We start from the raw sequence: 12,866 nt of genomic DNA, 5'->3' as shown, positions 1-12,866 counted from the left end.
CGCTTGTGAGAGCCTTCAAACGGATCTCACAGGCGGACCCAGAAACGGCAGTGTGAAAGTTGCCCAAGTGTACAGGGTCTACATTTTAAAGGGGTTTTTCCAGGAACTTGATATTGATGACCTACCCTCAGGATAGGAAATCAATATCAGATCAGCGTGGGACCAACCCTACCCGATCAACAGTCTGAAGAGACTGCAACACTGGTGAGCGTTGCATCCTCCTCGCAGCTTACCAAGCACAGCACTGTCCATTTGCTAGTGGCTGCGCTTGGTATTGCAGCTCAGGCCCATGCTCTTACATGGGACTGAGCTACACCTAGGCTGCGTGACTGATTAACGTGATTGCACTGGTCTAGGAAGAGGCTGCAGCGCTCACTGGAGTTCTGCAGTCACTTCAAACAGCTGATCAACGATGGCGCCGGATCCCCAAAGATCTGATGATCTTTGTTGAGGATAGGCCATCAATATGAAAATATCGGACAACGCCTGTAAACAGGATTAGTTAAATCTGCACCAAATGGCTTTTTGTCACTGAAAAGGGTTTGAATTTGTTACTAAGTGCTAAGATGCTGCTATGTAGGAGACTGTTCTGAACACAGTCATGTGTAACATGAGTAATACAGATCACTTCACAAAAAGTACTTTGAACAACTCCTGGCCACATACAAATGAAAGGTGTGTTTACAGGGGAATTATTATTATTTTTTTTAAAGGGGGCAGAATGAGTAAAAAAAACAAAAAAAAAAAGTCATCGGTGGAGAATCAGTGTCAGTGACTGAGCCGGGATCATTAAGGTGAATAGTTTTTTTTAAACCCCTTCTGGGAGAGATATATACACACACACACACACACACACGTGAATTTGAATATCGTGCAAAGTTCATTTATTTCAGCAATGCAACTTAAAAGGTGAAACTAACATATGAGACTCATTACATGCAAAGCGAGATATTTCAGGCCTTTATTTGGTATAATTTGGATGATTATGGCTTATAGCTTATGAAACCCCAAAGTCACAATTTTGAGGTACCCTTTGCTCAGGGGATATGGATTAATTAGCTGACTAGAGTCTGACACTTTGAGCCTAGCATATTGAACCTTTTCACAAAACTCTAATTTTAAGCTGCATTAATGCAATTCCTTTTAATTTGCATTACTGAAATAAATGGACTTTTGCCCGATATCCTACTTTTCCGAGTTTCACCTGTACATACATAGACACACACATCCCCCCTGGAGAATCACTTCAGCCTCAAGTGTCTGCTGGGTATTTCTTTCACAAGCAGGTGTCCTGCAATTTTGACAGCAACCTCTCCCATCGAGACCAGCTTGGTGAAGAAACGTGCCTCAGACATCTCAGCCAGCACAGTACTTACTCCAGGTGCTCTCCTACAAGATGGCACACATGGACAGGTTCACAACAGTCTCCTTTAAAGAAAGTCCAAGGTGTTTCCATGCAGCAAACCTGTTTGAGATGGTTTACGTATATAGTCACAGGGAAAATTCCTTCCTCTTGCAAAAGATATTTGGCCCCAAGGACTGATCGAGGGAGGCTGCAAAAAGCTGGGTTCAAGCGCGTTCTATATTCAAGACGCCCTGTACACAATATACATAAAGCCTGTATTAAGGCTACTTTCACACTCGCGGCAGAGGATTCCGGCAGGCAGTTCTGTTGCCGGAACCAACAATCCGGACACAAACTGATGGCATTTGTCAGACGGATCAGTCTGACAAATGTATTGCAATACCGGATTAGTCTCTCCGGTGTCATCCGGAAAAACAGATCCAGTATAAAAAAAAATGTGGGCATTTTTAAAGGTCTGCGCATGCGCAGACCGAAAAGCAGGGTCCGTTTTTCCGGCAATACATTTGAATGTAAATTAATGCCGGATCCGGCATTCCGGCAAGTGTTCAGTATTTTTTGGCCGGAGAGAAAACTGCAGCATTCTGCAGGAATTTTCCCCGTCCAAAAAACGTAAGAGGGACTGAACTGATGCATCCTGAACAGAATGTTCTCCATTCAGAATGCATTAGGATAAAACTAATCCGTTTTTTTCCGGTATTGAGCTCCTGTGACGGAACGCACTACCAAAAAACAAAAACACTAGTGGGAAAGTACCCTTACACGGCCTGATTTTCCAGCAGATAATCGTTAACAAACAAACACTCATTAGTGATCATCTGGCAGTGTAATACTGCTGCCGACTGCCCAATGAACAAGCAAATGCCCAATCATCAGGCAATCCAAATCTTTTGACAGATCGTGCTGTCTAATAACAATCTGCTGCCGGCAAACCACTGTACAGCGCTCGCTCCTCCCTATACTGAGGAGGAGATCGCTGCATGTAATAACAGTGGTCTCCTCTGCTAGCGAGCAGGCGATGGTAAGAGACTAAACTTCCTCCCCTAGGTTTAGATTGCAGATTACAAGGCTTGTATGAAGGAGATCACTGCTGTTACTTGCAGACCTGTCTGAACCTGATTCCTTTCCATGGGAGACCTGATGGATGCCAAAAGGACACTCCTTTGGCATCCGTCTGATGACTGCAGCCTGGCATGAGCTTTCCAGGTGTATACCCCGCACACACACGGAGCAGCACGGTGGCTCAGTGATTAACGCTGGGGTCCTACGTTCCATCTACATGGAGTTTGTATGTTCTCCCAGTGTTTGCGCGGGTTTCCTCGGGGTTCTCCGGTTTCCTCCCACACTCCAAAGACATACTGATAGGGAACTTAGATTGTGAGCTCTGCTGGGGAAAGCAAGCAGTGATCATCAGCGCTATATACATCAGTATGGAAAACCATGCCAAGGGGACAGCCTTGGCATACAAAGCACACATCTACTCATGTACTACTTGGCCCACTCACCGATCAGCTCGCCCACCATGAAGAGAAGGTAGAGGACCGCCGCCAGCCCCAGCCTCCTCTTCACCATGCTCTGCTTCCTCCGCTCCCGCTCCTGGCGGCAGCCATCGCACGGCTCGGCCCGGGACTGCGGGGCATCTCGTTCCAGCAATGAGTCATCATCGGAGGACAGGGCCAGGGGGCCGCCATTAATGGCTGGGGCATCATCGGCAACCAGAACCCGCAGCTTGTTGAAGCGGGGCAGCTCGTCCTCCGCTGCCACCTCATCCGGGTAGTCAAAGCCGGCGTCATCGCTCAGGTAGGGAGGCTGGTCACCTCTGCGGAGCTTTAGCCGGACCGCGCTCCACCAGGAGTGAGGCCGCCACATGGCAGCCGGGCTTCAGCACTCTCCCGACAGAACCTCCGAGCCGCTGCCCCCGACGTATCTGACACTGCCACTTCCGGGTTTCGGCTCCAAACAACGCATCACATGACCACACTGTCACCCGCCCTACTGAGAGGACGTCATATGACTCTCGCTATAAAGCTTTATATGTCACGTGATTCGCGGGATCGCGCGCCGCTGACAGCTAGTAGTATTGGTTCCCGTGCGCGCGCTTTAAACGGACTCACGTGACACCTCGTGAGCGCGCATTGACTGACCAGTTTTAGCACTATTAGAACAAAACATATTGCACATGCTTTTGCACTTGGAGCTGTCACCTTTCTGTACTGGAGACCTCTAGCGGTGTAATGGGTGTACTGAAGCGAAACATTTTTTTTTTTTCGTTCAAGCTTTATTTAAAACAACTTTAAACAAACAGAAATAATCTTAGGAGAAAGTAAACGAGTTGCTTCCGGGTTTCTAGTCCCCTGGATCACGTGTCATAGGCAGACTGCGGCTGGAACCAGCTTTATGTGTCCGCTCCAAGGCACCAAGGGCTGGATTTCATGGAGGAAGGAGGGAAGAGTGATGGCCAAGTAGTAGAGAGCAGCACATCCTCCCAAGGGCACAATGTTGCCGCAGGTAGGTAGGTAGCTGTGTAGTGACTGCCTCGAGCAATTGCTGGACCCCAGTGTACATTAGATATCTGTAGTGATCACCCTCTGGGTATTGGAGTAGCAAATATGTGTGACATGCTAGTATCTAATGCATGGCACTGCCAGGCCACAGTCTGAGCTGCAGGGTATGATCTGATCACTCCACTCATGAGAGGATTGATTACCATGTAGCATCATTACATTAGAATGGTTTTTGCCAACCTGTGACTCTTCAGATGTTGCAAAACTTCAACTCCCATCATGACCTGATGTCTGCAGATTGTTAATGCATGATGGAGTTGTAGTTTTGCAACACATGGGGAGTTTGGAGACTATTGCATTAGGAGATTTCAGTTATACAACTGCCAATTGTAATCTAATTTCTGCAAAGTTAGATCTGTATAATAAGCGCCTGCTCATGCTCTCATGTGGGCTCATTGTAACGATGCGGATGTCATCTCCCCGTCACATGAGAGACTGTCACTATATGCAGTGTCTTCCTACAGAATGGCTTCTTTGAGGCTGTATTCACATTTCACTCCAGTGTTGACCCTGTGAACAGATGAGGTCTATTAACAGTCACTTAGTTGCGAACAGTCAATCACACTATTTTTTTTTTTTGCACACCATTTTCGGCTGAAATTGCGACATTAACCTCATGTGTATGGTTAGCACTGCTGTCAGGGTCTATTTTGTCAGATTTTCATTGCTTCCATAGCATTTCCTTGGGGTGTACAGACGTACAAACCAGACATTGTGTGAATATTGCCTTAGCTATGAAGCAATACTTCAGACAATAAAAAAAATGCCACATCATGGAATTGCTGTTTTTATTTTGCTAAGCATATTTTCACTTTAAATGGAATCTGTCAGCAGTTTTGGCCAAGCTATTGGGCAAATTGGCCTAATTGCTGGGTCATGGTGAGCAGTACAAACGGTACCGTGTACAGCGGTACCGTTTTTTGTGGTCAGCAAAATACAAATACCGATCGTGTGCGTTCCGCATTTTGCGGAACTGAAGGTCTGGCCCTTAATCGACCAGTCCTATCCTTGTCAATGATATGGACAAGGATAGGATGGTGGTACGGATGCGGACAGCACGTGGAATGCTGTCCGCATCTTTTGCGGCCCCTTTGAAGTGAATGAGTACGCATCCGAACCGCTAAAAACACGGCTTGGATGCAGACCGAAACTTCATTTGTGTGTATGAGGCCTTACAATGCTATTATCAGGAGCAGTGTAACTATGAACCTTTATTCCACCAGGTTCTGCTTCTGCAAATGCACTTGGAGTGACAGCTGTAGCATCCATCCAGAAGGCCACTACAGCTTTCACCGTGAAGCAGCACCTCCGAGGCACTTGCTTAGAACAGAATATTTTGGAATAAGTTTCGGAGTTTCTGAGTTTATATTCACACTGATAATAAAAGCTGGCATTTTTATCCTGTTGTCTCCGTCCCCTACCTAGTACGCAAATAATCATTACGGAAGACTTATACTGCTATTCAGTGAAGTCCCATGTAATTGTGATGCATAATTGAAAATAATTGTAAGAATATCAGAGAAGTGTTTCCGCTTATGCATAAAGCCTGTTCTGTATTCTTACTACATAGTGTGCTTTCAAAGTGATGTGAACCACATAATTAAATGTGTTCATGTTTTCTGTAAATGTTCTCCAGGAGAAAGTATTGAGGTTGTAGATGAAGGATTGCCGGACGACCTGCCTTCTCTGGACTCAAGAGCTGTGGAGCAGCTGAGTGCAGGGCTTATTTCTCACTACTTGCCCAATCTTCAGAACTCCAAGCTTTCCTTACAGGAGCTCACGTATGTATGAATACATCTACATTAATTATTTTAGGGAGGTACGACTGCAGACTAATTCAGTCATAACTGTGTAGCAGTCTGCAGCCTAATTACACAGATTGTCCTAAAGCTACCTAGGACTGCTCCCGCCTCTGACGACGGCATGATCTGCCTGTGGAGAAGCTGGTCTTTGCTCTTCTTCATCAACTTTTTTTCACCAGTTGCACAAGTAAGCAGTCAGAGGGAGAACTCCTGCACACAGACTGCCAACAGACATTTTCTGACAGGACGTAGCTGTCATCAAATTAAATATGTTGTCCCATTACAACAACTTATCCCCTATCCACAAAATAGGGGATAAGTGTCTGATCGGTGGGGTCTGACCACTGCGGGTCCTGCCAATCGTGAGAACAGGGCCAGTGTTCCCCTTGTTTGAATGGTGTGCCGAACACCTGTACAGTGCCGTTCCCTTCTGCTCTATGGGGGCTATGGAGACAGCGCTCCCATACAATTGAATGGAGCGGTGGACACACGTGGGAAAAAGGGTCCCTGTTCTTGTGATCAGCGGGGGCCCAGTGGTTGGAACCACGCTATTCAGACACTTGTCCCCTATAATGTGCATAGGAGATAAGTTGATGTGATGGAACAACCCTAAGGCCCCTTTCACACGGGCGAGTATTCCGCGCGGATGCGATGCGTGAGTTGAACGCTTTGCACCCGCACTGAATACCGACCCATTCATTTCTATGGGGCTGTTCACATGAGCTGTGATTTTCACGCATCACTTATGCGTTGCATTAAAATCGCAGCATGCTCCTCTTTGTGCGTTGCGGTGCGATAATCCACGCAACGCAGGCCCCATAGAAGTGAATGGGGTTGCGTGAAAATCGCAACCAAGTGCGGATGCGGTGCAATTTTCACGCACGGTTGCTAGGAGACGATTGGGATGGAGACCTGAACAGGACCTGGGGTGAGCATTAATTACATGAACAGGACCTGTGATGACGTCACTCTGGTCATCACATGTTCCATCACATGATCTTTTACCATGGTGATGGATCATGTGATGGAACATGTGATGACCGGAGTGACGTCATTACAGGTCCTGTTCATGTAAATAATGCTCACCCCAGGTCCTGTTCAGCAAAGGAGACAGAAGGAGATGCCGGGCTACGCAAACAAGTGGACTAAGGTTAGTTAAATTTTATTTTATTTTTTTAACCCCTCCAGCGCCATTTTACTATACATTCTGTATTCAGAATGCCATTATTTTCCCTTATAACCATGTTATAAGGGAAAATAATACAATCTATAGAACCCCGATCCCAAACCTGAACTTCTATGAAGAAGTTCGAGTACCAAACATGCACAATTTTTTTCACGCGAGTGCAAAACGCATGACAATGTTTTGCACTCGCGCAGAAAAATCGCGGGTGTTCCCGTAACGAACCTGCTCATTTTCCCGCAACGCCCGTGTGAAAGAGGCCTATAGGGGTTAAACAGGCTTTTAAAATTGATAACTATCAATATTCGATTGATGCAGTCCAACTGTCTGCACCCCCGACGATGAGCTGTTTGAAAGGGCTTCGGCGGCCTGGCAAGTGTTGCAGCCTCTTGATTGTGTACATGGGTCCAGACATTGAGGTTCACACTGCCAAAAAAACAGGCTGCGGGTATCGGCAGTGCAGGCTATTTAAACTTTGCAGCTTTGTCCCGTTCACATGATCTGATATTCATGGCCTATTCTAAGAATAGGCCATCAGTAACCCATTACTGTGTCTATAGTTGGAGCAGGATTATTAATCACTGTCAGATCACTAAAACCAACAGTTTGGAAACTGCTATACAATTGCCTTTCTGCTATTAAAATAAATTGGCACACAAAAGGATTCTTTTTTATAATACCCTATATATTTGGTTGCAGGCAAAATCAAGTGGTATTGTTAGACACGCTTGAGCAAGAAATTTCCAAATTTCGAGAGTGTAATTCAATTCTTGATATCAACGCCCTGGTAAGTTTTACATAACTGCTTCTAAAGTACATATGGGGATATGAAAATGTGGGGAAGTATATTTAGGCTATAGACTGAGCAGATTACCTTCTGATGTTAACTAAGTTCACATGAAAGGGGTTATCTCACAAAAATAGCGCAGTCAATTACATAGAAGGGAACGGAGCGTTGGACCGACGTGCACTACTGCTCTATTCAGACAGGGAACTTGGGAGCCCTCCTTTCTTAGGTTTGCTGAAGGTGCCAGTGGTCAGACCCTCAGCAGTCCAACATCCTGTGGCTAGGTGATAAATACCTTTCATGGGATAATTCCTTTTTTGTTTTTTCCTTTTGCCTGGGTTCCAGTGTTTTTAGTTTTTGTTTTTTATGGTAAGAACCTCTTCACACATATCATTTGTGTCCAACCAGCTATTTTATTTCGGGATCTGGACACAACTGATGTGTATGCATGTCAGTGTACAGATCCGGCATCTATACATTGATGGCGCCGGACAGAATAACCGAGCATGCAGCATTTTTGTGTGCGGCTATTTGAGATCCGGCATCACGACTCATGCGCTGGATTTATGAGAACGATCCCATAGAAAACTATTGGATCAGTTTTGGCTCAGTTCTGACGTTTTCTGCTTCATGCTGGAGGGCTACTGACATATGTGAGATATGTGAAGGAGGTCTAAGAAAAGCAAAGTCCATAGCTCTAATCTCTCTGTTCATTAACAATGGATGAGTTTGAAACAGATTCATCATACAGGGCCCCTGATTTAAATGTCTATGTAAAACTGACAAAAGCCTAAGGCCCCTTTCACACGGGCGAGTATTCCGCACGGATGCGATGCGTGAGTTAAACGCATTGCCCCCGCACTGAATCCCGACCCATTCATTTCTGTGGGGCTGTTCACATGAGCGGTGATTTTCACGCATCACTTATGCATTGCGTGAAAATTGCAGCATGCTCTATTTTGTGCGTTTTTCACGTAACGCAGGCCCCATAGAAATGAATGGGGTTGCGTGAAAATCGCAAGCATCCACAAGCAAGTGCGGATGTGGTGCGATTTTAACGCACGTTTGCTAGGAGACGATCGGGATGGAGACCCGATCATTATTATTTTCCCTTATAACATGGTTATAAGGGAAAATAATAGCATTCTGAATATAGAATGCATAGTAAAATAGCGCTGGAGGGGTTAAAAAATAATTTAACTCACCTTAGTCCACTTGATTGCGCTGCCCGGCATCTCATCTGTCTCCTTTGCTGAACAGGACCTGTGGTGACGTCACTCCGGTCATCACATGTTTCATCACATGATCTTTTACCATGGTGATGTGATGACCGGAGTGACGTCACCACAGGTCCTGTTCCTGAAATGAATGCTCACCACAGGTCCTGTTCAGCAAAGGAGACAGACGAGATGCCGGGCTACGCGATCAAGTGGACTAAGGTGAGTTAAATTATTATTATTATTTTTTTAACCCCTCCAGCGCTATTATACTATGCATTCTGTATTCAGAATGCTATTATTTTCCCTTATAACCATGTTATAAGGGAAAATAATACAATCTACAGAACACCGATCCCAAGCCCGAACTTCTGTGAAGAAGTTCGGGTACCAAACATGTGCGATTTTTCTCACGCGCATGCAAAACGCATGACAATGTTTTGCACTCGCGCAGAAAAATCGCAGGTGTTCCCGCAACGCACCCGCACATGTTTCCGCAATGACCGTGTGAAAGAGGCCTAAGGGGCTGGACACTCTTCATTCAAGCAACTGGTAAAATCATGCACCTCCAATAATCTGCTCAATAGTAAATGAGAACACATGTAAAGATGCAAAAGTAACTTGACTTCTGCTGACATCCCAGCCTTCTAATTTTCATTTCAGGTCGGGTTGATCATGGTAATTATTTACACACATTTGTATATATCAAAATGGAAATTGAGTTTATTATACATCTAATGTCATATTTAGAACTTAAAGTTCGCCCCAGATTAGAAACAAATGGCTGATTGCTTCCAAAAAGAGCGTCGCACCTTTCCACAGGTTGGTTGCGGTATAGCAGCTCATTCACTTCAACGAAGCTGAGCTGTAATACCTGACACAGCCCATAGACAGGTGTGGCACTGCTTCTAGAAGAGAGCGGCCATGTTTTTTTAACCCCTTCAGGACATGTACAGCGGAAGTCCGGTCTTTAAACGTGCAGTGGGCGACATAGCAGCTGGGTTTCTGCTGTTTAAAATGGAAGACACCCGTGGCACATGTATGTGATCAGCCATAAGTCTGATTGCATATATTTCCCCCTTTTAGATGCCATGGTCAAATGTGACCATGGCATCAGAGCAGTGGGGAAGCGGGTGGCAGCACTGTATTGTTATATTGAAAATGAAGTGTTCAATGATGGCTATATAGCCATGAATGAACACAATGGGCAACCTAATGATTGCCAGTTATAGTCACCCAGGGTGACATAAAAAAATGTTAAATAAAAAGCTTTTAAAAATATAAAAGTTCAAATCACCCCCCTTTCCTAACAATATTAATGGCAAATGGCGTAACGGGAAAAAAAAACATAAAAACCAATACGCCATTTTTTTTCACTCCCAATCATTTTTTATAAAAAGTGATAAAAAAAGTTGCACACACTTCAAAATGGTATCACTGAAAAGTACAGATCGCCCTGCAAAAAAAAATTAGTCCTCACAGAGCCCCGTACACATATCTGCAAAAAAGTTATAGGGGTCAGAATATGGTGATAAAATAAAATAAATAAATATATATATATATATATATATATATATATATATATATATATATATATATATATATATATATTTTTTTTTTTTTTATTTTTTTTTTATTTATTTTTTTTTCCCAGTATTAAAAAAGTGTGTTATTGTTGTAACCATACTGACCTGGAATGATGTAAAACAAATTTTATTTTTTCCCAATTTTACTCCATTTGGAACTTTTACCCTGCTTTCCACTACATTGTATGCTACCGTAAATGGTGCCATTAGAAAGTACAACTTGTCCCGCAAAAAATAAGCCCTCATAAGGCTATGTGAACGGAAAAATAAAAAGTTAGGACTATGGGAAGGCGGAGAGTGAAAAATGTAAACGCAAAAATGGAAAATCGCAAGGTCCTCTAAGGGTTAAAGCATATACTGACTAATGCTAATCTCCCAGCCCCCTAACTTTTAACGATCATGGTAAGTATCATCATTTACACGTAGCGGCATATTTCAGAATAGAAATGGAGGCCATCGTTGGTAAACTCTTCTGTTACATTTACTTGTTTGCCTAAATAAATCCTGTTTTTCTCTTACTTAGTTTTCAGAAGCCAAATATTACCACAGCAAATTAGTGAACATTAGGAAGGAAATGATTCTGCTCCATGAAAAGTCCTCCAAATTAAAAGTAAGTTTCAGATCGGGAAGTTTTACTCCTACATGATGCATTTGAGAGACGTGGAGCCTGGATATATAAGGCATTGGGAAGAAGAACCCTGAATTCCCCGTGCTCTCAACACCACTGCCTACCAATAAGGCTTTCTAGGAATGTTTTCATGGTTTTATCGTAAAAGTCATTTTTGGAAAACACTTTTCATTGTTTCAGTTGGGGGAAGCCACCGCCAACCAGACAGATACCTTGCTGCTGCTGCCATTACATGGGAAATGTATCATTAAATGCAGGCCATTTCTATAAGTGGATAGCTGCAGGAGCCCGAGGTGTAGCTGTGCATGCCTTCACCTGGGCCAAATTTGGAGTTTGGTATCCCAACCAAAGACGTCTTCATGATACAATGTAGATGTGTTTACTGCAGGGTTATGGTGCTGATGATAGTCCTATTTGTTTCAGAGACGTGCACTGAAGCTCCAGCAAAAAAAGCAGGAGGAAAACCTAAAGCAAGAACAGCAAAGAGAGCGGGAGCTTGAAAGAGAGAAACAGCTGACTGCGAAACCGGCAAAAAGGACATGAAAAATAACTCGCGCTTCAGTCTGTTCCACGCAGCAGTAAATCCATGCCTGTTTAAGGAGGCTCGTCTGACCCTTCACGAAAATGACAACTGCTCTGTCTTGCCGTCTTTGTTGTATGTTATATTGTGTTTAGAGGCGAAGAATAGAAGATTTTAGTTGTGTTTTTTTTTTTTTTTTTTTTTTTTTTTTTTCTATGCTTAGTTTTTTTACCATGTAATTTTTCCTATGCTTACCTTAGTTTCCACTGCCTTGTAGCCAGATAGTCTTTACTCCATTGCAGGACTTCTGTCTACGTAATTTTTTTGTGCACATTTTATTTTATTTTTTTCGAGTACTTGAGATTATAATGTTCCACAGGTACAAGCCCCACAAGACTTTCTGCATGAGAAATTGCTATGCTTTTTCTGAGCCATAGGCTACTTTTCAGATTTCTAATTACCATCTCATCAGTTACAGCTTTTTAGAGGTATTTAATCATCTAAAGGAAAATGTCCAGATTTAAAAGTTCTGTTTACTGTATTATTCATGCATCTAGATTCAAACCACCAGATAATTAACACTTCTAGGGGTATGAACAACATGTAATGTATGATTTGCTTCCAGCACACTGACTAGACCGAACACCATCAGCAGTTAATGACATGGACGTGTGCTTCTCTGTTTAAACACTAGGTGGCACAATTTTCTTTCTAAAGGCCTATACTCTGGATGCAAACCATTTGCACTTCAGCGGTTACGTATTCGCCTTTCATGTCTAGTGTAATAGCTGTATTGTAAGGTGGATAAAGAACAATCCACTTCAGTATCAGGATACCAAGCCTAAAATAAAAGTTGCTTTATAGTAATACCATCATTCTCTGCCAACATTTCTTATTTACTTTTGGAGTTTTATATATATATTTTTCCCCCCTCGCCTATGACAGCACCCATGGATACCATCCGCCCCCTTCCTCAGGACAGGAAACAGGAAGCACAGCCTCTTCAAAAGGGAGGTACAACCCCCGTCATGCCAGTTCTGTTTCCTGTCCTAAGCAGTGTTCCCTCTAAGCCTTGGCCGCTGCTGAGCGCGGTCGACTTAGAGATGAGCAATGCTTAGTCAAAGGTGGGCGATAGGACAGGCAAACAAGAAGGGGCAGTATTATAGTAGTTATATTACTGCACATAGGAGCAGAATTATAGCAGTTATATTCCTGT

The 12,866-nt window shown here is 43.7% G+C and overlaps 2 protein-coding genes across 3 annotated transcripts in view; one reads left to right on the top strand and one right to left on the bottom strand.

Annotated features, from left to right (window-relative positions):
* SLC30A4 (solute carrier family 30 member 4) overlaps positions 1-3,345 on the bottom strand; it is a 44,344-nt gene extending 40,999 nt beyond the window's left edge. The window contains exon 1 of the mRNA XM_044279610.1: positions 2,869-3,345. Coding sequence (XP_044135545.1) covers positions 2,869-3,232 — 364 coding nt within the window. The 5' untranslated portion in view covers positions 3,233-3,345. The remainder of the gene's footprint in view (positions 1-2,868) is intronic.
* A 327-nt stretch (positions 3,346-3,672) lies between these two features.
* Positions 3,673-12,519, top strand: BLOC1S6 (biogenesis of lysosomal organelles complex 1 subunit 6). Of its 2 annotated transcripts, none has more exons than XM_044279611.1 (5): positions 3,673-3,871; positions 5,564-5,708; positions 7,612-7,699; positions 11,026-11,112; positions 11,554-12,519. In XM_044279611.1, the coding sequence occupies exons 1-5, from the start codon at positions 3,796-3,798 to the stop codon at positions 11,671-11,673; spliced, it is 516 nt and encodes a 171-aa protein (XP_044135546.1). In that variant the 5' UTR covers positions 3,673-3,795; the 3' UTR covers positions 11,674-12,519. The 2 variants fall into 2 exon arrangements, with proteins under 2 accessions (XP_044135546.1, XP_044135547.1); XM_044279612.1 differs by having other exon boundaries at positions 3,707-3,875.
* Positions 12,520-12,866: the final 347 nt, after the last annotated feature.

This window comes from Bufo gargarizans, chromosome 2 (genome assembly GCF_014858855.1).
Source record: "Bufo gargarizans isolate SCDJY-AF-19 chromosome 2, ASM1485885v1, whole genome shotgun sequence".
NCBI classification, from domain to species: domain Eukaryota; kingdom Metazoa; phylum Chordata; class Amphibia; order Anura; family Bufonidae; genus Bufo; species Bufo gargarizans.
This window is presented reverse-complemented; position numbering and strand designations above follow the sequence as displayed.

Coding starts and splice junctions, on each gene's coding strand:
- BLOC1S6 (XM_044279611.1), top strand. CDS start 3,796: ATGGAGGAAGGAGGGAAGAGTGATGGCCAAGTAGTAGAGAGCAGCACA. Junction 5,709..7,611: donor CTTTCCTTACAGGAGCTCAC/GTATGTATGAAT, acceptor ATTTGGTTGCAG/GCAAAATCAAGTGGTATTGT. Junction 7,700..11,025: donor TTCTTGATATCAACGCCCTG/GTAAGTTTTACA, acceptor TCTCTTACTTAG/TTTTCAGAAGCCAAATATTA.